The 23,834-nt window shown below is 49.8% G+C and overlaps 9 protein-coding genes across 9 annotated transcripts; 5 read left to right on the top strand and 4 right to left on the bottom strand.

Moving 5' to 3' along the window:
• Positions 1 to 158: 158 nt before the first annotated feature.
• On the top strand, positions 159 to 893 carry LCP9604111_8468 (uncharacterized protein; the record flags this gene model as incomplete). The annotated part of the gene is made up of 2 exons (XM_039076614.1): positions 159 to 534; positions 676 to 893. The coding sequence occupies 2 exons, from the start codon at positions 159 to 161 to the stop codon at positions 891 to 893; spliced, it is 594 nt and encodes a 197-aa protein (XP_038925527.1).
• A 501-nt stretch (positions 894 to 1,394) lies between these two features.
• LCP9604111_8467 (sugar porter family MFS transporter) lies at positions 1,395 to 3,298 on the bottom strand (the record flags this gene model as incomplete). The annotated part of the gene is made up of 4 exons (XM_039076613.1): positions 1,395 to 2,120; positions 2,171 to 2,594; positions 2,656 to 2,912; positions 2,975 to 3,298. 4 exons carry the CDS (start codon positions 3,296 to 3,298, stop codon positions 1,395 to 1,397), a joined length of 1,731 nt encoding a protein of 576 aa, XP_038925526.1.
• Positions 3,299 to 3,769: 471 nt separating this feature from the next.
• stt4 (1-phosphatidylinositol 4-kinase STT4) lies at positions 3,770 to 9,822 on the bottom strand (the record flags this gene model as incomplete). Its single annotated transcript, XM_039076612.1, has 4 exons — positions 3,770 to 5,047; positions 5,101 to 9,522; positions 9,586 to 9,763; positions 9,815 to 9,822. 4 exons carry the CDS (start codon positions 9,820 to 9,822, stop codon positions 3,770 to 3,772), a joined length of 5,886 nt encoding a protein of 1,961 aa, XP_038925525.1.
• Positions 9,823 to 10,270: 448 nt separating this feature from the next.
• Positions 10,271 to 12,431, top strand: LCP9604111_8465 (uncharacterized protein; the record flags this gene model as incomplete). The annotated part of the gene is made up of 6 exons (XM_039076611.1): positions 10,271 to 10,309; positions 10,363 to 10,864; positions 10,914 to 11,509; positions 11,565 to 11,695; positions 11,750 to 11,766; positions 11,821 to 12,431. The coding sequence occupies 6 exons, from the start codon at positions 10,271 to 10,273 to the stop codon at positions 12,429 to 12,431; spliced, it is 1,896 nt and encodes a 631-aa protein (XP_038925524.1).
• Positions 12,432 to 13,111: 680 nt separating this feature from the next.
• Positions 13,112 to 14,857, top strand: LCP9604111_8464 (cytochrome P450; the record flags this gene model as incomplete). Its single annotated transcript, XM_039076610.1, has 4 exons — positions 13,112 to 13,357; positions 13,426 to 13,623; positions 13,675 to 14,739; positions 14,792 to 14,857. The coding sequence occupies 4 exons, from the start codon at positions 13,112 to 13,114 to the stop codon at positions 14,855 to 14,857; spliced, it is 1,575 nt and encodes a 524-aa protein (XP_038925523.1).
• Positions 14,858 to 15,278: 421 nt separating this feature from the next.
• On the bottom strand, positions 15,279 to 16,022 carry LCP9604111_8463 (mitochondrial 37S ribosomal protein mS41; the record flags this gene model as incomplete). The annotated part of the gene is made up of 1 exon (XM_039076609.1): positions 15,279 to 16,022. One exon carries the CDS (start codon positions 16,020 to 16,022, stop codon positions 15,279 to 15,281), a length of 744 nt encoding a protein of 247 aa, XP_038925522.1.
• A 417-nt stretch (positions 16,023 to 16,439) lies between these two features.
• kin28 (TFIIH complex serine/threonine-protein kinase subunit KIN28) lies at positions 16,440 to 17,711 on the top strand (the record flags this gene model as incomplete). Its single annotated transcript, XM_039076608.1, has 2 exons — positions 16,440 to 16,638; positions 16,696 to 17,711. 2 exons carry the CDS (start codon positions 16,440 to 16,442, stop codon positions 17,709 to 17,711), a joined length of 1,215 nt encoding a protein of 404 aa, XP_038925521.1.
• A 1,563-nt stretch (positions 17,712 to 19,274) lies between these two features.
• On the top strand, positions 19,275 to 22,163 carry LCP9604111_8461 (putative kinesin family protein (KipA); the record flags this gene model as incomplete). The annotated part of the gene is made up of 2 exons (XM_039076607.1): positions 19,275 to 20,022; positions 20,080 to 22,163. The coding sequence occupies 2 exons, from the start codon at positions 19,275 to 19,277 to the stop codon at positions 22,161 to 22,163; spliced, it is 2,832 nt and encodes a 943-aa protein (XP_038925520.1).
• Positions 22,164 to 22,428: 265 nt separating this feature from the next.
• Positions 22,429 to 23,576, bottom strand: LCP9604111_8460 (uncharacterized protein; the record flags this gene model as incomplete). The annotated part of the gene is made up of 2 exons (XM_039076606.1): positions 22,429 to 23,455; positions 23,506 to 23,576. 2 exons carry the CDS (start codon positions 23,574 to 23,576, stop codon positions 22,429 to 22,431), a joined length of 1,098 nt encoding a protein of 365 aa, XP_038925519.1.
• Between the last annotated feature and the right edge of the window lie 258 nt (positions 23,577 to 23,834).

Here is a 23,834-nt window from a genome sequence, read left to right as displayed (position 1 = left end):
CCCCCACCATCGTTCCACATCGTTCCACCCTCCCCACCCTTCCAAGTGCTGAGATCATTCTCGTCACTTTGATCTCTATTGTCAAATCCTCTATTATATGAGAAGGGCGGCTAGTCCGTCTATATTCCTGCTCTCGGTTCAACCCCCTTCTTTTGACAATGTCCAACGATCCAACCTCCCCCATCTCGGTCCCCCATGCGGAGAACCGTCGACGTCGTGGGTCCATCGCCGACATATTCTCCAAGCCGAGCAACCCATCCAAAACCCAGGTTCCAAGTCAGCAATCCAACCAGCGTCGGCTGTCAATCAACACGCTGGGCCTCTCTGGTTCTCCCACCCAGGCGTCCGCCTTCGGTGGCAATCGCAACTTCCGTCGAGGCAGCCTATCTAGCTCAATGGGCTCCAACGGTCCAGTCGAAGATGCTGTCGACGACGAGCAAATAACAGGAACCTCACCCAACTCGCAGTTCGGGAGACGCGTCTCCTTTGGTGCACAAGCTCTGCGTGATTCTCGTGCAGGGAGCATAGGAAATGGTAGAAACTACCCCCCTCCGTCTGCCGTAGGCCCGCGCCGTTCCCCTCCGGCCGGCTCGGCCATCGTTACCACCCGATCTTCCGCAAGTACTCCAACCTCGCCTCCGGATGAGAGATCTAACGTATCACGCCGACCCTTAGGCGAAGGCTTTAACTGGTCAGAGGCCCTCCGCTCTCGTGCTGGGCGTGCCCCTTCCTTCGGCGGCCCCGTCTCCCCACATCGTTCCAATGGTAACCACCAGCGTGCCGCTTCCATCGCATCTATGGAGCAGCCTAGCCGGGAAATTCCCCGTCAGCCTAAGCAGAATAAGCCGGATTTCTTCCAGGAGAAGATCTTGAGGGGTGACTTTATGGATTAGAGATTGGTTCTCGTCACTTTTCAAGGGAAGTATATCTCGATCGGTGCTGCTGGGCCTCCTCTGGCTTCTTTTTACTTTTTCTGCATTTGACGTCGAAAGTCTCAACAGACTTGTATCAATTCTAGGGTCTCCATCCTCTCGATGTGTCTTCCCAACCCTTTTCTTTGAAAATAGGTGGAATATGTATAAAAAAAAAATTGATTCATGGAGCGTCATCAACTTTTGAGTCTTTTTTTTTCAGCTCTGGGATCAGCGTTTCATATATTTGAGCCTATTTCATACCCATCCCATCCAGGTGATGCGGATGACTTTATTCTTATGACTACCAAATTGACACCCATTGGTCACTCATTATCGGACTACATTTTGAAGTACTCTACATCTCCTGTTTTCAGTATATACACTGAAAGTATGTTCATTGCCCCTTCGGTCCATATACAGCCCGCCACAGCCCACCACTTCAACTCTTCGTGTCACCCCAAGGTCACCCAAGGCCAACTCTCAAGAGAAATGCGAAGGTCCAGCCCCAGCATCATTCGCAGTCTCAGCATGTGAATGTCCAGGCACCTCCTCTTCCTTGTTAAATTTCTTCGCAACCTTCCGATCCATAAGCTGATCGGTCGTGAGCTGATTCTCCGGCTCCGGGGGCTTCCACTTGCTGCTCTTCCACGGCGGCACGCGCATAACATACATCATGTCCATCTCCTCAAGCGTCTTATCCTTGCCCTCGATAACAAAGAAGTAAACAATAATCACCGCGAAGAACAAGCACCCAGCAAACACATACCCATATGCAAAGTCAATATCGCCAGTGATAAACGGCGTGAAGAATCCAATCAGGAAATTCCATAACCAGTTCGACGCAGTTGCCAACGCCATAGCCCGCGCCCGATACCGCGATGGATACAGCTCGGCCACAATCGCCCATACCATCGGGCCCCATGTCATGGCAAACCCGGTGATGAACAGACACGCAAATACAACCATTGCTTTGCCCGCTCCGGGCGTGTTCCGCGGTGTCTGAACGTCAAGCGAGAAGTGGCCTACAGACGCAAACACCATAAAGCAGATGAACATCCAGATCCCGCCTGCGATCAGAGACTTGCGTCGTCCGAAGTGCTCGATCACGTATAGTCCGCCGAATGTGGTGCCGAAGTTCACCCCGCCTAGGATCATCTGCGTCACGAATGTGTTGTCTATCCCTGCCCCGTTGAAGATCACCGTTCCCTATATATATTAGCAAAGTGCGGGTGTCTATGTCGAAATAAAACACTCACATAATAGAAGAAGTAGTTAGCACCGGTCAGCTGCTGCAGAGCTTGAAGCACTACACCAAGTACGATGCGGTACGTCATGCGCGGCGCCTGGAACATCTCAAGCCAACCGCGGATCCCGTCTTGCGCCCCCTCCTCGGCATCCAGCTGTTCCTGGATCTCGGCAATCTCATGCACGATCACCCGGTGATTCTCGGGTATACCGTACAGCTTCGACATGGTGCGCCGGGCGCGGTCTATACGGCCATTCCGGTAGTCGAAGCGGGGACTCTCCGGGAAGAGGAGGATACCTATTCCAAGGACGAGAGCCCACAGGAATGTGATACCAAGTGGGATTCGCCACGATGCGGTGCTGTCCATAGTTTCTGTGCCAAAGTTGATGCAATATGCGACAAAGATGCCCAATGTTACAAATAATTGGTAGGAGCTGGGTTGTATTAGGGTTATGGTCAGTATCTTGCAATGTTGAGTATTGGATTGTTACTTACCACACCATCGCTCCTCGGATGTGTCGTGGTGCAATCTCACCCTGGTACATAGGAACCAGCAGTGAACAGGCTCCCACACCGAACCCAGTTATGAATCGTCCCATCATGAACTGGTACCATTTTCCTGTTGGCGAGGAGATCTGGATTATCAGTCCGACATGGAGGATGATGCACCAGAAGAAGATGGACCATTTTCGACCAATTCGATCGGTAAGTGGTCCGGCGAGGAGAGCTCCTATCAATGTACCGATGGAGAGCTGGAAAGCGTTAGCTTTTGCCACATTCACGCATCTTCCGACTTCGCCTTTCAAAGACTCACCAGGGAAACAATCAACCCAGACCGAACATTGTTAAACTTATACGTCCCGTCGGGCTTCAGCTGCGCAAATCTCTGCTTGAAGTTATTCATCTCCAAAAAGCCTGAGATTTGGCCAGTATCATATCCGAAAATGACACCACCAATGGAGACAAATGCGCCTAGCAACACAGATCTCCAAGTCACCCATGGCACACGCGACTCGTCCATGTTGCTGCCTCTCTTTTCGCGATCCGCTATCGCTGACTCTCCCGACAGGTCCGTCAATGGCGGGGACTTGGTCCCTGTCCCTCCACCGCTGAGCTTATTGAGGAATGAGATTCTCATCCTTGAGATGGGAGATGGTGGTTATTATATACAGTAAGAATATGTAATTTCCATGTATCCAGGTTCGATGTTGGGACTGCACTCAAGGATTCTTGCACATTATAAAGGTCTGATCTAAGTCCAGTGCCTTCGCATCGTCATCTTGCCACTTCCGGCACCACGATGTGTAGATCCTCGTGCCTTGAATGTGCCACCCTGAAGTCTGTTATATATGAGGTATCTCTATCATTGCTGAGGTAACTGTATATGCCGAATTTACAGTGCATTTTCATTAGTATATCTTCTATCCTATTTCCTGCGGATTATCTCTGATATCAGGGGTGTTATGGATGGCCCGATCAGTACGCCGTGGCGCCGGCGAAGTCGTGACGTCAACCATACACTTCGGGCAAAGTGACAGAACATGATGAATGCATTATATATTTATGGAGAAAATGTCTTGTGTAAGTGTAAAACAACATCTACATAGTCTTAGTAAGGAATACCGTTGGTCATCAGTTGGAACTGATCATAACCCTTAGTCGACACGCTCATATACGACTTGCGCACAAGTTCTCGCATGTACTCGGCTGCATCGCGCTCGCTCTTCTCCAACACGAACCGGTCACGGAAATTCTTCAGAGTCTCGGGCTTGAAGCACGGAAGTCCACTGTCAAGCATGAGGGAGACAATGTTGCCCAGTTTGGTGCTGTAAGGGCGAGATGCAAGGTATGCCTTCACTACTAACGACTCGAACCATCGGTATGGCTGCGTGTTGGTTGGGTTGTGGGAGCTGCCTGGCAGGTTAATGCCCGAGTTACCACCCTGGTGGTGAGCTGGGTCATGGGTTCCACTCATGACGGCGACCATCTCCGAGGTCAACTTGAACGGCGCGCGCTCGAATCGCACGCCACCAGGCGCGATATCGAAGCAGAATCCAAAGTCAATGTGGATGATATGGCCGGCGTCATCAATCATAATGTTTCCGTTATGTCGGTCCTTGAATTGCAGCAGGTAAGAGATGACTGAGTAGGCGGCCATACTCTTGACGAAGTTGGTGCGCGCTTCTTGGAATCGGATAGAGTCCTCGCCTCCATATTTCGACACGAAGTAGTCATAGAGCCCGTTGACGGCCTCGCGGCCGAGCATGTCGCGAGAAATGGAGTTGGGAAGCACATCAATCACACCACAGCCAGGCGCTGTCGAAGTCACCCGGTAAGGGTAGACCCAAACGTCTAGACCAACACTGGTGAAGATGCTCCTGAAGGCCGCAATCATTTGCAGGGCAAGCATGTCCTGGCGACAATCGTCACCGACTTTGAAGATGGCTGACTGCCACACTTCATATGTCTCCTGCTCAGGCTCGGAATGATTCGTCAATTGGCGCTGGTGGTGATGGTCACCAGCGTTGGCCTCGGCCTTTTGAATCAATCGTGATCTCGTCTTCTGGATGCGGAACGTCGCCATATAAGGTGCTTTTGCGTGACTTTGCAAGGGTTTGCCAGACTTGCGGTCAATACCAATGACTACACCGTCAGGGTTGCTAGGAAGGTACACTCCAACTTCCACCTTGATCTTACGCAACTCTTCCTCGATCTTTTCCTTTTTCTCAGGCTTACTCCTCTTGATATAAGGGCGAAGTTTGCCGGAGACGTCCGTAACTTCGTTGAAGAACGAAAATTCTCTCTCATAGAACGCACGCTCTTCGCCCGAGAAGCTTGAGATCAAGTTATCTAGGAAACGGTCGAGTGTTCCTTTGATAGGGTCCGGCTTGAAACAGGATGTTAGCTAACGGTGACCAAGTTGACAATCCCAATACTTACAATCTGAGAATCCTCGTCCTTATAGGAATTGGCCTTCATGTTCCAAATAACTTGGTGGGCAAACAGCTGAGACAACTTGGCTGTTTCGAGGATATAGCGGTCCACATAACCCAGAGCATCGTAGCGCAGGGCCTGAATAAGTTGTGGCACAAAGTAGAACCGAACATCCATCGAATAGCTTTCCAGCGCCCGCATGGCATACTGCAATATATAAGGATGGTTGCCGTAAGCGGGCATGAAGTATGTGATCGCCTCCGTAGGAGTAACAGGAGCCCAGTATAGCATGTATTTCAACTGAGAACCGACATCAGCAGGCAGACAGTTGTCAAACATAAGCTCCAGAGCGCTTGGCTCCTCAATGACCTTCTCGGGGAAATTGAGTATCAGCGACCTAACATCAGCCTGCATTTTGGGTGACGGGAACCGGGCAGCCATCTGAATAGCTAACCCTGCATTTTCCGCCCAGGCAAGCCGAAGTAAAGATACGGGGCCGTCATCGAGATTTTTGCCACCAATCGAAGGCATATGGTGCTTTCGTTCCGGTTCCAGGGGGAAGAGCCAAACTCGAAGGCGTGATCGTTCATTCTCCACGAGGATTTGAAGCAGGTCTTGTTTGGCTTGCAAAGATTTGCATGACCCTTGCGCATTGGCAGCGATACCTGCCACAGCTCGTAAAGCCGCAGTCACCTCGCTGAGAATTTTGTCCTCTGCCTTAATCTGCAGCCGATTGCCTCCGAATGACCACCTTGGAGGGTGCCTAAACCAACTCAAAGCAGCAGACAGAATCCGATCCTTTAGTTTCCAAGATGCGCCACTATTTCGGGGGCTGAAATGCCTCAGGACCGTGAGACCAAGGAGCACAATGCGGAAATGAATTTCTCTTGCCAATGGATGGGCCCCGGTCTTTGAAAGTCCAACAGCCGTACTACCAATCAAGCGACACAATAGCTGTTGATCTTGCAGGTTTCCTAGGCGGATGGCATTGAAATGGCTCTCGAAGAAATGTAGAACTCGCAGGTGCGGCGAGAGAGTGTCTTGAGCTTTTTGCTGCGTACGAAGCATAACATCCTTGTCAGTTGGCAAAAGTTCAATCTTAGTATACATTGGGTCAATGTATTCAAAGGTAGGATCGAACAATCCTTTACGGCGCTTCATGCTTCTCTCCCAAGCCTCTATCACCTCACAAAGGATCCGTGGCTCAGTGCTTGGGTTCTCGTGAATGACCCCAAGCCAGAGAGACACACCAAGCTTGACTATCTCCTTGGTGAAAATCTGGAAAGGCAAAGCAACCAAGTAGTGAACCACAGAGAGTCGTGGCTTGCTGCTGCTGCAAATAAGTCCCGCAGCCTGCCGAAGGACATCTCTCACTTCCACAAGGGGAATATCCTCACCAGCAATGCTCCGTCCATATAGACGAGAGAGGGTTTCTTCCAAAGAATCGGCAGACTCAGACAAAACATTAACGCGGGGCTGTTCAACATAGCCGCTATCAAGATTCCCTCCTAGGCCGCCGAGAGAAGGCATGTCCGCACGTCGGTACTTCTGGCGTGTCGTATATAGTGCCATGAAGTCAGATGCGACATTGAAGTCGCTGCTTCCGTAGCCATCGATCGACCCAAGCCGTGGGTCGCTTTGTGGGATAAGGGAACCCATCTCGAGAGCGAATGAACGTCCCATCGAAATGTGTCCATAGCCGCCGTCGTCGTCATATTCGGAAAGATAGGTCTGGAGTAACCCTTTGACATCTAATGGGGCAATGTTTAGGACGGTTGTCACCCAGATTCTGGCTCGTTCATGGAACCGATTCAGAGTCGCTCTTCTCAACGCATAGTTGTCGGGCAGTTCGACCTTGACAATGCCCATGGGAGAAACCAAGGACGGCTTCCAGTCAAACTCATCAAGTTCTCCTTGAAGACAGGAAGACCACATGACGGTCAAAATCTCAAGCAAAGCAAAGAGCGAATGCTTTTCGCACAATGCAGAAGGGCATTCACGAATGATTCTGTCGGCACATTGCGTTGCAATACTCTGAACCCTCTCAATACGATGACAGCAAGCCACCAGGAATCCGGCAAGCTGCTTAGACAGATAAGGGGTCGAAAAGTCATCGTGCTCCCCGGAAAGTGTAAGAGACAGATAACAAGTAACCGCTTTGTCTGCAACAGCATTCATGCACACAACTATCTCCGGGGTGGCCAAGGCTGGGTCAAGGAAATAACTAAGCGTCTTGGTAGAGTCCCCTGAGGAGGCGCGGAGGCTCTCGATCAAGACGACAGCGTTAAGAAACACTGCTCCTGAATAGTCCAATTTCTTGATATCAGATTCTCGGCCAGGGAGTTCAGAAATCAAAGCTCTCTTCTGTTCCGTGCCTCGCTGCGGTCCCATCCCGCGTCTAAGCACCGTGTTCAATTCCACATCGCTCTCCAGAGAGTCCATGTGGTTTTCAGCCACCAAAGGTGGAGAATGATGTGCGAGAAGGCGGAGTTCCTTGTGATGCCGCTGGGCAACACTGGAGCTGAGGGATATTCCATGGATGGCGATATTGAACCAAGCATCTCGGAACAGAGTTAGAATGGCTTCATCGTACTCTGACCGGGCAGACCCGGTAGAACTGCCATTGGAAGACACGAGCAGAGCCAGTGGTTTCAAGAGGGGGGTGATATCATCCGCGGCAAAAACAATTTCCTTGTGCCGCTCATACTCAAAGTCTGGCACATCACCCTTGTTGATAATGCTTTCCAATAAATGGACCAGATAAATCCTGTGGAGTGGTGACTTTTGATCCAAAGTGATCGACAGGTAAACCATGGCACATTGGACAGCATCAGAGATGGTGCTCAGTCCTTTGTTGACACCATCTAGGTAGATACGTGCATAGAACTTCAACAGAAGCTGGAACTCGGCTTGTCCGCCACTCAAAGCAAGAACAGCAGTTTCCTGGATGATAAAGGCATCAACTGCGACATTGAGCTTGCCAATCTTTTGGAGCAGCATAGACTGGGCCAATGCACTGATTTTGTCATCGTTGCAATTAGTCGCAACTGTCACAATGGCATGAATGACATTCCTGTAGGTGATAGTGTCATCTTCGCCATTTGCCGAGAGCGAAGTCTGGCTTGCATTTTTTGGGTATGTCTCGAGGTTCATCCCGGGCCCGGTATGATCCCCAACGAGTTGGTCTTGGCTAGATTGGTCCACGTTCGTGCTCGGGCTTATCGCATTACCAAGTGAATAAAGTGTAGTGATTACAGCGTCCTCGGAAAGAATAGTCAATATCTGAGCAAGGCACCGAGAAGCGACGGCAACGGTGGAGCGAGCCGAGACACCCCCCTGGGCCAGAAACCTCAAAAGGCAGCGTCTTCCAATAGACGCACCATTTGGAGACATCCTTGCAAGGATAGCGGTACACTTCAGAACCGTCACAGATAGTTCCTCGTTCGACATTTGCTGGGGGTCAAGCAATGTATCTTCGAGCCAGGATAGCAGTATTTCGTTGTTGTTTGCATCTTCTCCAAGAATCACGCAGTTAAGGAAACCTACTAGGGCATGCCCCTTAACAGAGAAGGCAAGGTGCTGCTGCCAAGGAGACCCGACTTGCAGGTAGTCGGAGCCATCCTCTAGCAAGTGAATTTCCTCACTAATGATATCCGTCACGCGTTCGACTAGAGAGATATCCGCCTCGTCATAACTTTTGGCAATCCCAACGCCAGTCATGTAGTCATCCAAGAGTTGCTCATCAGTTAGGTGCTGGAACCCGATCAGAGAGGATGCGCATGATTTCACAAAGCGCATATAGCCTTCTTGTACAAGCATAGCACCTAATGGGCGAGCATGAGCAGCATATCGACGGGTATATTTTCTCCAGTCTCTGAAAGCATGCTCCGCGACGTTTGCATTGCGAAGAGTGGACGAAGCCGTCTCAACCGCGATTAGGAAAGGCTCGGACAGCATCGCTCGCAGATGATCGACCACCTGTAACTTTTCGCTCGCATGCCAGATAGAAGTGTATTCTGCGGATGCTTCCATAAATCCAACAAGGGAAACGGCGATTGACAAAACGGTAACAGATTCATGTATAACACCCTGTCGCCCCGCGTCAGATCTAGAATATTGAAAAGGCGTGACCGCAGCGATAGCCTCGGCGCAGTTGTTCAAATATCCGTGCACAGCTTCGAGAGTTGTCTGTCGCAGGTCTGGATATTTAGTTCCTAACGACAAAAGCGCAAGAGCCAGGTTATTCGTGAGAGTCTCCCAAGGCGACGGCTTTACGCCATGGAGGAAGGGCGAGGACCGGAATAGCTGGCTGTGAGATTCTGGCAGGTACCGGGAGAGTTGGAATGCCAATTGAGCAGCATTTTCTGGATCGTTCACGGAGGAGGCCGCCTTGCATAGGGCCAGGAGGACATCTAGTTCACGGATTCCCTGTCCAAACGTTAGCCTGCACCCACTACACTACCAGGGGTCGGCAGCAATAGAGGGACAAACCATTGGAACCTGCGATGTCGGGGCCTGTTGTCTCAAGACTTCATTCAGAGCGCCATCAGACTCGGAGGTCGACTGAGACTGCTCCGCGAGGCGAGCAAGCTCCGATCCATTGACAGGCGCCTCAACTGCCAAGGCAGCGAGCTTTTCAAAAGCGAAACGTCTAATTCCACCTGAAAGGCTTTGATTGTCCATTAGCATGATCCTCTAAGCATTGAAGAATCTCACATACCCGTCCATTGTGAAGGACTTAAGGGCCTAAAGGTTGGGTGGAAAGCCGAAGAATGAAGTCAGGGGACAGCACGTGTTAGGTCCGAACAACATAATTATTTGTTGACATGAAGTATACTAGTTGGACTATACTATACTATGCTGTATTATATTATATACAGTATTGTTTACAGATTCAATGGTTTTAGAGCTTCAATACCATATCTAAACATATCTTTACTTCTCATATTCGCGCTCGTCAATTTTGGGGCGGAGAGTCACCAGGGGGGTCTCTTTCCCCCAAACATGCTATAGACTATCATATCTTTCTTCGTTACTTCTTCTTTTCTCCCTCTACAATTGTGTATTTTCTTTACGGCATCGAAAAAGGTCTTTATTGACGTTCCTACCGTTGAATTGACAACTATCGCTAATTGGTCTGGAGCCCTCTCCAGTCAGGGTGATAATAGCCTGTATTATGCCCCCCCGCGAGAAAAGCTCGCTCAAGCGAGGAAGGGTACGTTCTTTTTCCTATTGGCGCAACTCATTTTCTTACAGGGGTTACTATAGGCTACTATCGATGCAGATTCACAAGACCAAAAGAAACCTCGACGCTCTCAAAGAATCTCGAGTCAGGTCCAACCGCGAGACACGCCAGTCGACTTGAACTACTTGCCAACCCCAGTCACCGGTCCCCAATCTGTCACCACAGAAACTCATAATGAGGTGACTGTTACACCCCCCGAAAGTCCGCGCAACAGCCATCAACAAATCTCATCCCAACCCGAACACGCGACTTCCTCGCCGCCAGGATTAGAGGATACTCAGGCGCTTTCACAGTTCGTGTATCCACCCAGAGCATTCGCGGACGATGTGAAGGATGAGGACGCTGAAGGGGTCTGGGGCTACCTGCTACCACTGGATGAGAAGGGGAATGGCCCACTTGTGCTGAGGACGCGCAATGGTTGCGGTAATGATGATGGTACTACCAAAGCCAAGGGGAAAAAGTCCCAAATCTCCAAGAGCGCTAAGTCGCCAGGTGGATTTTTGGTAGGACGTCATCCTGAGTGCGGTAAGTAATAGCTTGATGGTTGTCGAGTGTCTGTTCTAACTATAGTCAGATCGCGTGCTTGAGATTCCCACAATTTCAAACCGGCACTTCCTTATTTTTGCCGAAAAGAAGAAAGGCGATGTGGTTGCTGTGCTGGAGGATCTCTCTAGCAATGGCACATTTGTTAATGATGCCATTGTTGGGCGTAACAAGCACCGGGAACTGGAGGACGGCGATGAAGTTTCAATTCTGAATGAAGCCCGTTTTGTCTTCCGCTACCCCCGTACTCGGGAAACGAATGGTTTCCGTCAGCAATACCGGATTCTCAGCCAGCTCGGCAAAGGCCACTTTGCAACCGTCTATCTGTGTGCTGAACGATCTACTGGAGACAAGTATGCAGTCAAAGTCTTTGAAAGACGCCTCAGTGACCCGCAAAAGTCACAGAACGACAATGCTCTGCAGCAAGAGATTGCGTTGTTGATGGGCGTTCATCACCCGAATCTACTATGTCTCAAGGAATCCTTCGATGAAAGTGGCGGCGCTTATCTGGTACTTGAATTGGCACCGGAGGGAGAACTGTTCAACTGGATTGTGAACAATAATAAAATGACCGAAGATGAAACTCGTGGTGTGTTCCGCCAGCTGTTTGACGGATTGAAATATCTGGTATGCATACCAAAAGTCCACATATACAGTACTGGGTCAGCTAACGTGTCATCAGCACGAACGAGGTATTGTACATCGAGACATCAAGCCAGAAAATATCCTGGTTGCAGACAGGAATTTGAACGTTAAATTGGGTGACTTCGGGCTGGCTAAAATTATTGGGGAGGAATCTTTCACGACAACCCTGTAGGTGATGTCTGTCCGTGTCAATGTGAATGATGGCTAACAATTCGCTTCCAGCTGCGGTACACCAAGCTGTAAGTCACAAAGCATATGACCTTGGAACCGCAGTGTTAATACTAATTTCGCAGACGTTGCGCCGGAGATTTTGCAAGATACCCGCCACCGGAAATACACCAAGGCTGTGGATGTATGGTCCCTTGGCGTTGTTCTCTACATCTGTCTCTGTGGCTTCCCGCCGTTCTCGGATGAACTGAACACTCCAGAGAACCCATTCATTCTCGCCCAGCAGATCAAGATGGGCAAGTTTGACTATCCGTCACCGTACTGGGACTCCGTTGGCGACCCCGCTCTGGACCTAATCGACAGAATGCTTACCGTGGACGTCGACAAGAGAATCACGGTGGATGAGTGTCTTGAGCATCCTTGGATGACCGGAAAGTACCCGAGTCTCACTGACAGCACAGATGGCCTGACGGGGGCTATTGGTAAACTGGACTTTTCGAAGCGCAAATTGCAACGGGAGCGGACCTTGTTGAGCAGCATCAACGATGCCAACTTCAGCGAGCACGCCGAAGGCAGCGAGGAACCGGTCAAAGTATTCCGAAATGAAGCCGGGAAGCGTGTCCATAACCGCCCAGCCAAGGCATCCCAACGTGAAGTCTCACCAAGTGGCAACCGGGCCCCGAAAGATTTCATCAACATTGGAGAGCGTGGCGATCCCACCTTGTACGACAATTAAGGGGTACTGTGTGGCTTTGTGCAACTTTTGATTTATTATTATTGACTTTTGCGTGTACTTCGGGATATCATTATCAGGGCTAGGGGCGTGTCAAAAGGATAGGGTTCATGTATTATTAGGTCAAAATCAGGTGAAATGATACATTTACAAGAGGAGATAGTATGCTATGTACTCCCTAGGTACTCCATACGCTAATAGTTTGATATGTACTCCGTCCTGTGTGTTTAAATACTCCCAATAGTCAATATACGTCCCATCTAGCGGGAACCCCTTGACCGGAGTGGCATGATGTGGCTATATAGCCAATGCTATCACATAAAAGAGAGATAATTCATAAAATAGACACAAGCAGACACAAAATAGACACAAAATAGGTTCACTAACACCAAATAAGAAATAAAATATAACTTACGATGCAAATTATATCGCTTGGCGTCTCCTCTAGACACATACTCCATACTCCGTACTTCGTACTCCCTAAAGGGGCGGGTCTCTCTCGCCGAATGATATCGGACTTAATTATTTTCCCCTTCGCCTCCTGTTTAACCTTCACTCAACTTCTTCTCTCTTTCTTTATTATTCAATTGGACGAACAAACAGGGTCGTAGGGTCATTGTGAGCCCGTTTTCTTTCCCTTTCCCGCTGTTTTTCTTCTCTCTCTCCTTTGATCTCCTGACAACATGGGCCTCTTCGCAACTTTCCTCGCCACTTTCTGCGAGCACTGCTCGACCCAGTCAATCTACACTTTGGCCAGCGTCGGGGCACTGTCATTCGTTGCGCTATCGATTGTGATCAATGTGCTGTGCCAGCTCTTCTTCAAGAAATCCCATGAGCCCCCCGTGGTCTTCCACTGGGTCCCCTTTATTGGAAGCACCATCAGCTATGGCATGAACCCATACAACTTCTTCGACCAAGCTCGCGCAAAGGTATGTCGATCGCAGATGTCTGGCTGGCCCATGGATCAATTCAATTGCTAATCTGAGGTTAAACGCAGTATGGCGACATCTTCACCTTTGTCCTCCTGGGCAAGAAAACCACCGTCTACCTAGGCACCAAGGGAAATGAGTTTATTCTCAATGGCAAGCTTCGTGATGTGAACGCCGAAGAGGTTTACTCCCCCCTCACCACCCCCGTCTTCGGTCGTCACGTCGTCTACGATTGCCCCAATGCTAAGCTCATGGAGCAGAAGAAGGTATGCAGGAATGGATTACACCAAAAAGTCGGGCTGCTGATTGTTGCCTAGTTTGTCAAATTCGGGCTTACCTCCGAGGCACTTCGGTCTTATGTTCACTTGATCACCAATGAGGTCGATGACTTTGTGAAGAATTCCTCCGCGTTCAAGGACCCTAAGGGTACTTTCAATGTTTCCAAGGTCATTGCGGAAATCACAATTTACACAGCCTCCCGCTCGTTGCAAGGACAGGAAGTCCGCGATCGATTCGACTCGACCTTTGCTGAAATGTACCACGACCTCGATAAGGGTTTCGCTCCTATCAACTTCATGCTGCCATGGGCCCCGCTCCCTCACAACCGCAAGCGCGATGCTGCGCAGAAGAAGATGACCGAGACGTACATGGACATCATCAAGGCGCGCCGCGCAGCCGGTGATAAGAAGGACTCCGAGGATATGGTCTGGAACTTGATGTCGTGCACCTACAAGAATGGAAATCCGATTCCTGATGAGGAAATTGCCCACATGATGATTGCGCTGCTTATGGCGGGCCAGCACTCTTCGTCCTCTACTGCTGCCTGGATTGTTCTGCGCCTGGCCAGCTGCCCTGAGATTGTTGAGGAGCTTTACCAAGAACAACTCCAGGTTCTGGGCTCTGACCTGCCTCCTCTTACCCACGAAGCACTCCAGAAGCTCGACTTGCACGCTAAGGTGATCAAGGAAACCCTCCGTATCCACGCTCCTATCCACTCGATCATTCGCGCCGTCAAGAACCCCATGCCCGTGGAGGGCACTTCTTATGTCATTCCCACCACTCACAATGTCCTCTCTTCTCCCGGTGTTACTGCTCGCTCTCCAGAGTTCTTCCCCGAGCCTCTGAAGTGGAACCCTCACCGCTGGGATGAGGCTTCAACTGAGAATACCAAGGATGAAGATGAGGAGCAGATCGACTATGGTTATGGATTGGTAACCAAGGGCACCAACAGTCCTTATCTGCCTTTCGGTGCTGGTCGCCATCGCTGTATTGGTGAACAGTTCGCCTATGTGCAACTGGGCACAATCCTGGCTGCGCTGGTGAGACACTTCAAGTTCTCCACGCCTATCGCCGGTACACCCTTCCCCGAGACGGACTATTCGGTAAGTGATGCCCTATTGCGATCGACCTGGCATTTGACTAACCATATTCTAGTCCCTCTTCTCCAAGCCTCTGGGTACATCATTTGTTCAGTATGAGAGACGTGGAGTCAAAGCATGATCGGAGTAACGGTTTAGAAAAGATTCTCATTCAAATTTTGATCACATTTTTAATGCTCTGCATTGATGCATCAAAGGTTCAGACTGACCTTGAGCCAAGTCCGCCTGGAATTGACAGCTCTCGCATCATGGTACTCTTTCTTCACTCCGAAACGATTTTCCTGTATGAATATCCATCCACCTTTCGCGGCTTTGAATCGCATGTTTCTCTAAACGTTTACATAGCTCAGTCATATTATTTTAATCAGGCACATAACAACATCTCGCTTCTTTCCCTAGAAAACACGTAAAAGATGTAAAGAATATGGAAAAAGAATCATGATTGCAATAGTATAGCAATAGTATAGTACAGTTCGAATTTGAACATCCAGGCTCAACAGGAAATATGCAAGATACACAAAGTGGTATTTCACCGTTCACATTCACGCCTTCTTTCTCTCATCCAACCTCTTCTTGTTCCGGACCTCCCGGCGTCGTCGCTCGCCACCATCAACCTTATGTCCCCGCTTGTCCTCCCACATACCCTCCTGGACCGAAATGGTAGCAGCAGTACCATTGGAACCCTTCAAAGGCTGAAGGAACGGGCCCATCGGCTGACAGCCACGGTGAATCTTCATATGCGCAAATTTCTTGATCAGGTTTTTTTTGCCATAGTAATACGTAGTGACATCAGGCGCTAGGTTAACAATGGCTTTCACCATGCCGGGTGACAGTGTAGCAGAAGAAGTTTGAACTGCCGTTTGTGCGCCTTCATGTGTCAGGCCTCTGGCATTAATAGGCACTTCAACAACCCGCAATTGGGCAACACCATCAACCACAGTCTCCAGATCGCCTCCAGGGCCGTACAGTCCGTTCCTGAACTTCTCGCGCTTCCGGATCAGGTACCGTCTCTGGCGGGCTGGCTCAATGCCGGCTTGGCGGAGCTGGTTCGAGTTTAAGGTGAAAAGCTCTTCCCATGAGGGGATCTTGCTCGCTTGCTTAGACATTTCGCGGCCAATCAGCGTGAGGAAGGTCTGAACGTCGGGAACGAAAGGGGTCGGAGATGGCACAGGCGGGGGCGCGTTTTTGTGGAGTGATCGAATGTATTGGTTGGAAATTGAAACAGGCTTGAATAGGCGCGCTGTCAAGCTGCCTAGCGGCGAATTGCGCATTGCCATGACGCTCATAGTGAAGGTGTTGCGGGAAGGATGCTGCAAGCCCCGACTTTGCTCGTAACTGTACTTTTTTCTTCTCCGGAAAATTGGATTCGTAGTGGTGTGGATGAGGAGAACTGCTGAGCGAGGCCTTTGAGATTGACTGGTTTCCAGCAGTTGCCGAGGAATTGGCTGGGGTCGCTGTTGACGGACTTGGAGAAATTTCGGGAGTCGCCAACAAAGTCCAGGATCAACAATACTCCGAACCAGCCTATCTTGGGAATGACATCGGCCCTCATGTCTTGACACTACTGCCTTGACTTTAGAAGATATTTTGCTAAAGATGATCTCTTAATATTAAGAATAGCCACTCAGTATCTGTGGCTGTTTTTTTTTTTTAAATACTGTCTATCCCAGGAGTTTGACTTTTTGCTTCAAATCATTCTAATCATGGCACTCTCACCCTTCGGCTCTCGTTCGCCATCCATGACTGTGCATTCCCCAAATACAGCAATCAGACTCAGAGCCACTGCTGCACAGAACTCAATTACTGGGCCTGCAGCTGCAGCTGTGGCAAAGCCTGTGCAGAATGGGGATCGCGAACTTACCGAACAATTAAATATCGATATTCGGGAACGATACGTCAAAGGTAGCTGAATATGTGCTGTATTACTTTCTAAGGATCAATTTGCTAACTTAAAACTAGACAAAAAAGTAGGAGAGGGTACATATGCCGTGGTATATGTTGGCCACCTCCGACACGATCCGTCATCCCTCGTCGCGATCAAGAAGATCAAAGTTAATGCCGAATACAAGGATGGACTTGCTATGGACGCGGTTCGTGAAGTGAAGTACCTTCAAGAGCTGAAACATCCCAATGTCATTGCCCTCCACGATGTTTTCTCTTCCAAGGATCAAAATCTAAGCCTGGTTCTTGAGTTTCTTCCTGGTGGAGACCTTGAGATGCTCATCAAAGATAGTGACATTCACTACGGTGTGGCTGATATCAAGGCTTGGATGGGGATGCTTGCCCGGGGTGTATGGTGGTGTCACGAGAACTTTGTTCTCCACCGGGATATCAAGCCCAACAACTTGTTGATCGCGTCAGATGGGGAGGTCAAATTGGCCGATTTCGGTCTCGCCCGATCCTTTGCCGATCCCTTGTTCAACATGACCCATCAGGTCATCACTCGGTGGTATCGGCCACCCGAGCTTCTTTACGGTGCGCGACAGTACTCCGGCGCAGTCGATGTCTGGTCCATGGGGATGGTCTTTGCCGAGCTCCTGCTACGGGTTCCCTTCGTAGCAGGTAACACCGACCTGGACCAAACCTCCAAAATCTGCGAAGCGTTCGGCACACCAACAGAGGAGAACTGGCCAGGGGTCAGCAAGTTGCCCTACTACATTCCCACCGACAAGGCCCATTTGGTACCGTTGCAAGGGCGCGATTTCTTCATGCGACAGTTCCCCACTGCAGGCCCGGTGGGTGCCGATTTGCTGATGTCGATGTGTGCGCTTGATCCCCGCAAGCGCAGTACGGCTGTCCAGTGCTTGCGGCACAACTGGTGGACCATTGAACCCCGTCCGACCAAGAATGAAGATCTCCCGCGGAAATCGGGTGGGACTAAAAAGATGGGCGATGATTTGACCCGACGTGTCGGCGAGCTGGATGAGGGCATGTTCAACAGTGCTGCCCGGCAACTGGATTTCGGTATGAAATAATGACACCATAGAGACAAAATACAATATTCGATGTACAGTATAGACAAAGAAAAGCAAAAGCACGCTAATAATAGTATTGTGTATTACGAGACACTACCTAGATATGCATGACATTGACATGTGCAACAACTATTGGATTGTCCTCCAGTCAGGGATTTTATGGATTTTCCCCACGATCACCAATCTATCACGTTGCACTGTTCGCACTGTTCAAGTTAGGGCTGCGATCTATGAGTATAGGCTCCCTTGCATAGATGTATTCCTCGCTTCCAGATTGAGTTTGAAATAAAAAGAGGTTATCCGAATGACAAATAGATCCAATATAAATATGACTAGTTAGTTAGTTACACACTGTACTTTGTATGTTGCAGTCATATAAGTGTATACAGCAGATGCAGATGTACATAGTTATACAGATATACAGATCACGGGACAACGGGACGCAAATGAGGATCAACGTCAGATTAATTTTAATTTTGGCTTAGACGTCAATCTTTGCTTGATTCGAATAGCCGTTATCTTTTTGGTACTGTCTCGAACAGGAGTTCATCCCAAGCTTCACCTTTAGAGGGAGAGTACCTGGAGTCTACTCCTTCAACCCTTGAGGGCAAGCGGTAATGTGGCAGGACAACAGGACAACAGGACAACAGGAGCAGCTCCCAATCTCCCGATCCTACCTTGAAGTCGAAATAATGAGATTGGTCCCACCAAAAAAAACGAACTGCAGACTTAAACATCTCATTCGCCCCCTTTTTCCTGACCCGAACCTGAAACCTCCACTGTCTATCATTGGACATGAGATGCCCCGAGCTTCCCAGCGAATTCCCCCTTCGGTTTAACGTCGAAAAGGTGTGATGGTTTAGCGACCCCTTTTTCATATACTTGGCTCTTATGGGAGATATAAGAGAAGGAGAGTGCTTTCTCAGCTATGATAGTGAGTCTAGGGGGACTGATAGAAGGAGAGAAGGAGAGAGGAGCAGAGCAGAGAATGATAGATAGATATAAGGATTGAAATAAGGATTTAGAGAAGACGATGTAATATAAAACACCCAGACATCCATAAATATAGTCTTACACGCAGTCTGGCCCCGACCTTCTGCGGGGACTCGATTTGCATTTCTCTCTGATCTCTCTGCGTCTTTGCGTTTTTGCGTCTTCGCGTCTTCGCGTCTCTCTTCATCTTTACTTTTCATTACTTTTATTACCTTTCGTGACTTTCTTTGATCTCCATCTCCACTTCTTTCTTACCCCGTCGCGATTGCAACATCACACGTCTTGAATCCGTGAGTACCCGAGACCAAAATCATAACATCATAACATCCGTGTGCGATGTATTTTTTGACGATCCCCCCAAGACTGCATTTGGCGAAAAAAACTGCAGTAGAATCCCCGTTTATCTCATGGGCCTTGACTGGGCCCAATCCTCACGTCTTATTCATTTGGCTAACTCTGAAAAATGGCATAGGCTCAACCTCGACCTCGTCAATCTGCCCGCATGGCCATCGCGTTCACTGATTCCCATTAAATACATCCCCATTTCGCATTAGGAGATACAAATTCGCCATGGCCTCAATGTCGACATTGCCACAGCCCTCGCAGCTGTCGCAGCCCCTCCCCAACTCGAAACCTAGAAGGTCGACGGGTTCCGACGCGCTACATGCTGCATCCCCCTACCAGACCTCCAAATTGCGGACCCCATCGAGCCCCAAACCATCGCTCAAGTCACCTCTATCAAGTTCAAACTCAACCTCCAACCTAAACGCGGCTCGGTCAGCTTCCGGTGGGCGCACTCCTGGTAGCCCCGACAAATCTTTGCGACGAACAATTAGTATCGCCTCGTTCCCGCAACCACCAAAGGCCAGCAGTCGTCCATCCACTGCATCATCGATCTCTGGAATCCAAGGTGCTACTTCCAACGGGCGACCCCAAAGAAGCTCGCGACTGAGCACAGGCACTACGAGCAGTTATCGGAGCTCCAAAACCCTATCATTACTCAACGGCAGTGGCGAGGGGAAATACATATCAAGTGGGGACGCGCGAGATCAAGAGGCGTCTCCAACCCACAGCAGAAGTTCTTCTGCCCAAGGATCTTGCTCAACGAGTGCGACAACCTTTGAAGATGCAGATGATGCGATGGGAAAATCAAGCTCTAAGCCAAAGGAGTTCAAAGGCAATGTGCTGGTCAGCGTGCGCGTTCGTCCAGACAACAACAGCGGAGGGGAAACTCCCCGCAATCATGGCGAATGGTCCGTCGATAGCCGGCAAAGCCTCATCTCATACCGTGGGAAAGAAGGAGGCGATTACTTTTATGGTGAGAATGATACTCCTTAACTCACTTGCCCACCCCTCGTAACTAAACGTTGAACAGATAATGTCTTTAATCCACAAGAAAACAACGCCAAGGTTTATGATTCGGCTGCCAAACGTCTGGTCCGGCGCGTTATGGAGGGCTATCACGGAACGGTGTTTGCATATGGTATGACGGGAACCGGAAAGACCTTCTCTATGCAGGGAACAGCCACTTCGCCCGGTGTAATCCCGCTCGCAATCACCGACATCTTTTCCTTCATCAGAGAGACCCCACATCGGGAATTCTTACTGCGGGTCAGCTATCTAGAAATCTACAACGAGAAGATTAACGACCTCCTTTCCGCTTCCGCTGCCAACGCCCCCGCAGGAACCCAGCAGGAGGAAATCAAACTGAGAGAGGACAGCAAACGAGGAGTATATGCAACGCCGCTCAAGGAAGAGATTGTCCAGAGCCCGACACAACTCCTCCGTGTTATCGCCCGGGGTGACCATGCACGACGAACGAGCAGCACACAGTTCAATGCGCGCAGTTCTCGAAGTCACGCGGTGGTTCAGATCGTGGTCGAGAGTCGAGAGCGAGTGCCATCCGGCAGCTCTCAAGATAAGCGCGCCGGGATTCCCCCGGGTGGTGTGCGAGTGTCGACCTTGAGTCTGATTGATCTGGCTGGCTCTGAGCGTGCGGCCGATGATAAAGAACGTCGCACAGAAGGTTCTCATATTAACAAAAGTCTGCTCACTCTGGGAACCATCATCTCTCGGCTCTCGGAAAATAAGGATAAGCAAGGCAACCCCATGGACCGTGACGGGAGGCATTTGCCTTACCGGGATAGCAAGTTGACCAGACTCCTACAACCAGCCTTGTCCGGTGGTTCGCTTGTGAGTATTCTCTGCACCATTCAGTTTTCGAGTGCGATCAATTCGCATACCGGTGAAACTCTGAATACCATGAAATTCGCTGCGCGAGCGAAGAATAATATTGTCAGTCATGCTAAAAAGGCCGAGGAGGCATACGGCGGCGGTGGCGGTGATTCCGGAAGTCGGGTACTACTTGAACGGTACCGTATGGAGATCCAGGCTCTTCGTGGTCAGCTTGATACTCAGGCCAAATCCCAAGCGGAGAAGGAACTCAAATGGGACGAACAACAATATGAAAAGGAAGCACAGGTCCGACACGAGGAACAGGTGTTGGAAATGCAGTTGGCTCGGACTGCGCTCAAAGAGCGGATCGAACATCTCAATCGCCTGATTTTGAGCTCCAAGTCCACCGGTGTCAACAACCATAATAGCCTCTCTGCGTTTGGGCGTTTTTCTCGCATGTCTGCAACGGATTCGGGTTCACGTTCACTACGTTCGTCCGCCAGCCAATCTACACTGGGTGCCGGTCATTCATCGATTCGGCCCATCTCGTTCATGTCTGTCAATAGCAACGATCCGTCGTCGGCTATGATATACACGGGAGGTTCGTTTGGCAACGAGGACGAGTACGACCTTGGTGAATTTGGTGATGGCAAAGCCAGCTTGCAACGACAGATCACTGCGCTGCAGGCTGATCTCGGTGATAAGAACCGTTACATCTCTACCCTAGAGCGCCGGCTGCTTCAGGCAAGACGGTCCAGTCATTCCCGAATGTCAGGGGGCATTAAGCCTGTAAATGCTACAATTGCCGAGCATCCAGATGTCTCCGCTGTGGTTCGTGAGAAAGACATGGAGATCAATGAGCTTCGGTTGCAGCTCGATGATAAGGATCGTATGCTTGCTGCGCTTCGGTCCGCAGCTAGGCATCGAGACTTGGCTGCTGTGACTAATGACTCGCAGTCACCAGAGTTGAAGAGCAAGAATGGCTCTACTACAGGAGATGTAGACAATTTTGCAGGGACCAATGGCTTCGGTGCACTGTCTGCGAGTCCAGGCAAGCGTCCCTTGTCTGATAGGAGTGAAAAGGAGGACCCGGGGAAGAATATGGACGAGGTCTCACGCATGCTGGAGGAAATGATTCAGGTTCGAGCAGAAAGTGGGCACAGTGCTAAGAACAGGAGCATTGCTAGTGAAAGCCGACGAGTATCCTCATCAGCGGAAGTGCCAGGTCTAAACCCAACTGCTACCTCATGCGATCCGAACCTCAGCTCGCCATTCCGAGGATGAAAGCCTCGATGTGTTTTTTTTTTTTTTTTCTCTTCTTTTTTATCTATTTTTTTATGCTTTTGCGCAAGCTCTGATTTTGTCTGATCTGATACCCAATTCATAGGTTTACTTTTTCGCGCGTGTTATTTAATCCGAACTACATTGGAGATCGAGTGTACGGATTCATTTCTGGCTTATTTCTCTATGAGTATTGCTGTATAATATGCCCCATAGGGTTCACATGTTGTCATAGTAGACCGGTCAACCCGTACATAAAGATGTAGTATCATGAGATAATCTCTAATTCGCCTTCTCTGTCTTTGGCATAGACATCCTTCCATTGATCCCACAAGCGCTCCAGCTCCTTCACATATCGAGAATGAAGTTCATCAATGTATAGATCGTTGATCTTGTCGCGGTTCTGCTGCTGCATGACCGGAATTGGTCGTCCGACGACGATATTTAGGGGAGTTCGATAGGGCATCAGTCCGACGTCGTAATTGAAAACCCCACGTGCATGAAACAGGGGAATGGTGAATCCTAAAGTCTGTTTTACAAGCATCTGAAGCTTGTGAATGATCGGGTGCTGATCCGAGTCTACTTGATCATAGAGGTTGTTTTCACCAAAGGCCAAGACAGGCACCAGATCAGCTCCCGTTCGAATAGCGAGCTTGACGAACCCTTTTCGTCGCTTCAGCACAAGACGTAAGGAATTAGGCTGGGCATTGAGAGATTCCCGGGCACCTCCCACGACAATCGTGATTGCTCGTCCCATGCCTTCTCCGTCTGCACCTCCTTTAGTGAGAATATTCTCACAGGATTCCCGGGAAACACTGGCAAGTCCCATGGCAAGTGCGTATTCTCGGTAGAAAGGAATACGGAAGTTCGCGTCCAGCGTCAGCAGAGTGTTGGTGATCCCTGGGAAAAGTTTGGAGAAGCCCAAAGCTTCCGTCCCAAATGCGGCGAACGCACCATGGGAGATAATACCATGTGGATGGTATCCAAAGATATACTTCTTTGTAGACGGAAGTGACTCCTCGCGGTGAAGACGAGCAGGGAAGTAAGATGCATACAGTTTCCAGATAGGAAGTGAGCGCATGAATGGGCTACGTCCCTTGAGATTGCCCGATGTAGCAGCGGTAGAGAAAAGAGATATGTAAACGAGATATGGGACCAAAAGTGGCCAGAACAACGGGATGGCGCATGTAAAAAAGAAGATAGTCAGGAAGATAGCGATAGTCAAAGTGTGGCATAGCACGACGAATGTTTGTAGGCGTCTCTCAAGACCAATATTCAAAGGTGCCCAGTGGATGCTATATGAGTCAGTTACGGATATATTCAAGAGGTGTTGGACCTGTCTTACTGTTTTCTTCCGCGACTCGACTGAGATGTGGACGCCGAGGCCTGTCCAGCTGACAACGTCTCCCCGTTCATTGTTGAATGGGAGGAGGGACAACCCTCTGTGGTGGCACAGTTTCTGCACAGCTCCCAGTCTCCGCTCGGGTCGTGGCAGGGCGAGAGGTGCTAAAAGTTCATGTAGATTGCCAGAGATTATGGGAGTTGTGGTAGATCGCGGAACGATTCTCCGTCGGGGATTCGATGCAAGTGACCTGTACAAATTCTCCTAAGGCGTGAGTCGGGACTGTGCACCCTCAATGCCGAGCAATCCGCGATTAGGGACAAACACGCTGA

Source organism: Penicillium roqueforti, assembly GCF_015533775.1.
Source record: "Penicillium roqueforti strain LCP96 04111 chromosome Unknown scaffold_33, whole genome shotgun sequence".
Taxonomy (NCBI): domain Eukaryota; kingdom Fungi; phylum Ascomycota; class Eurotiomycetes; order Eurotiales; family Aspergillaceae; genus Penicillium; species Penicillium roqueforti.
Note: the sequence above shows the minus strand (reverse complement) of the source record. Positions and strands in the feature narration are given on the sequence as shown.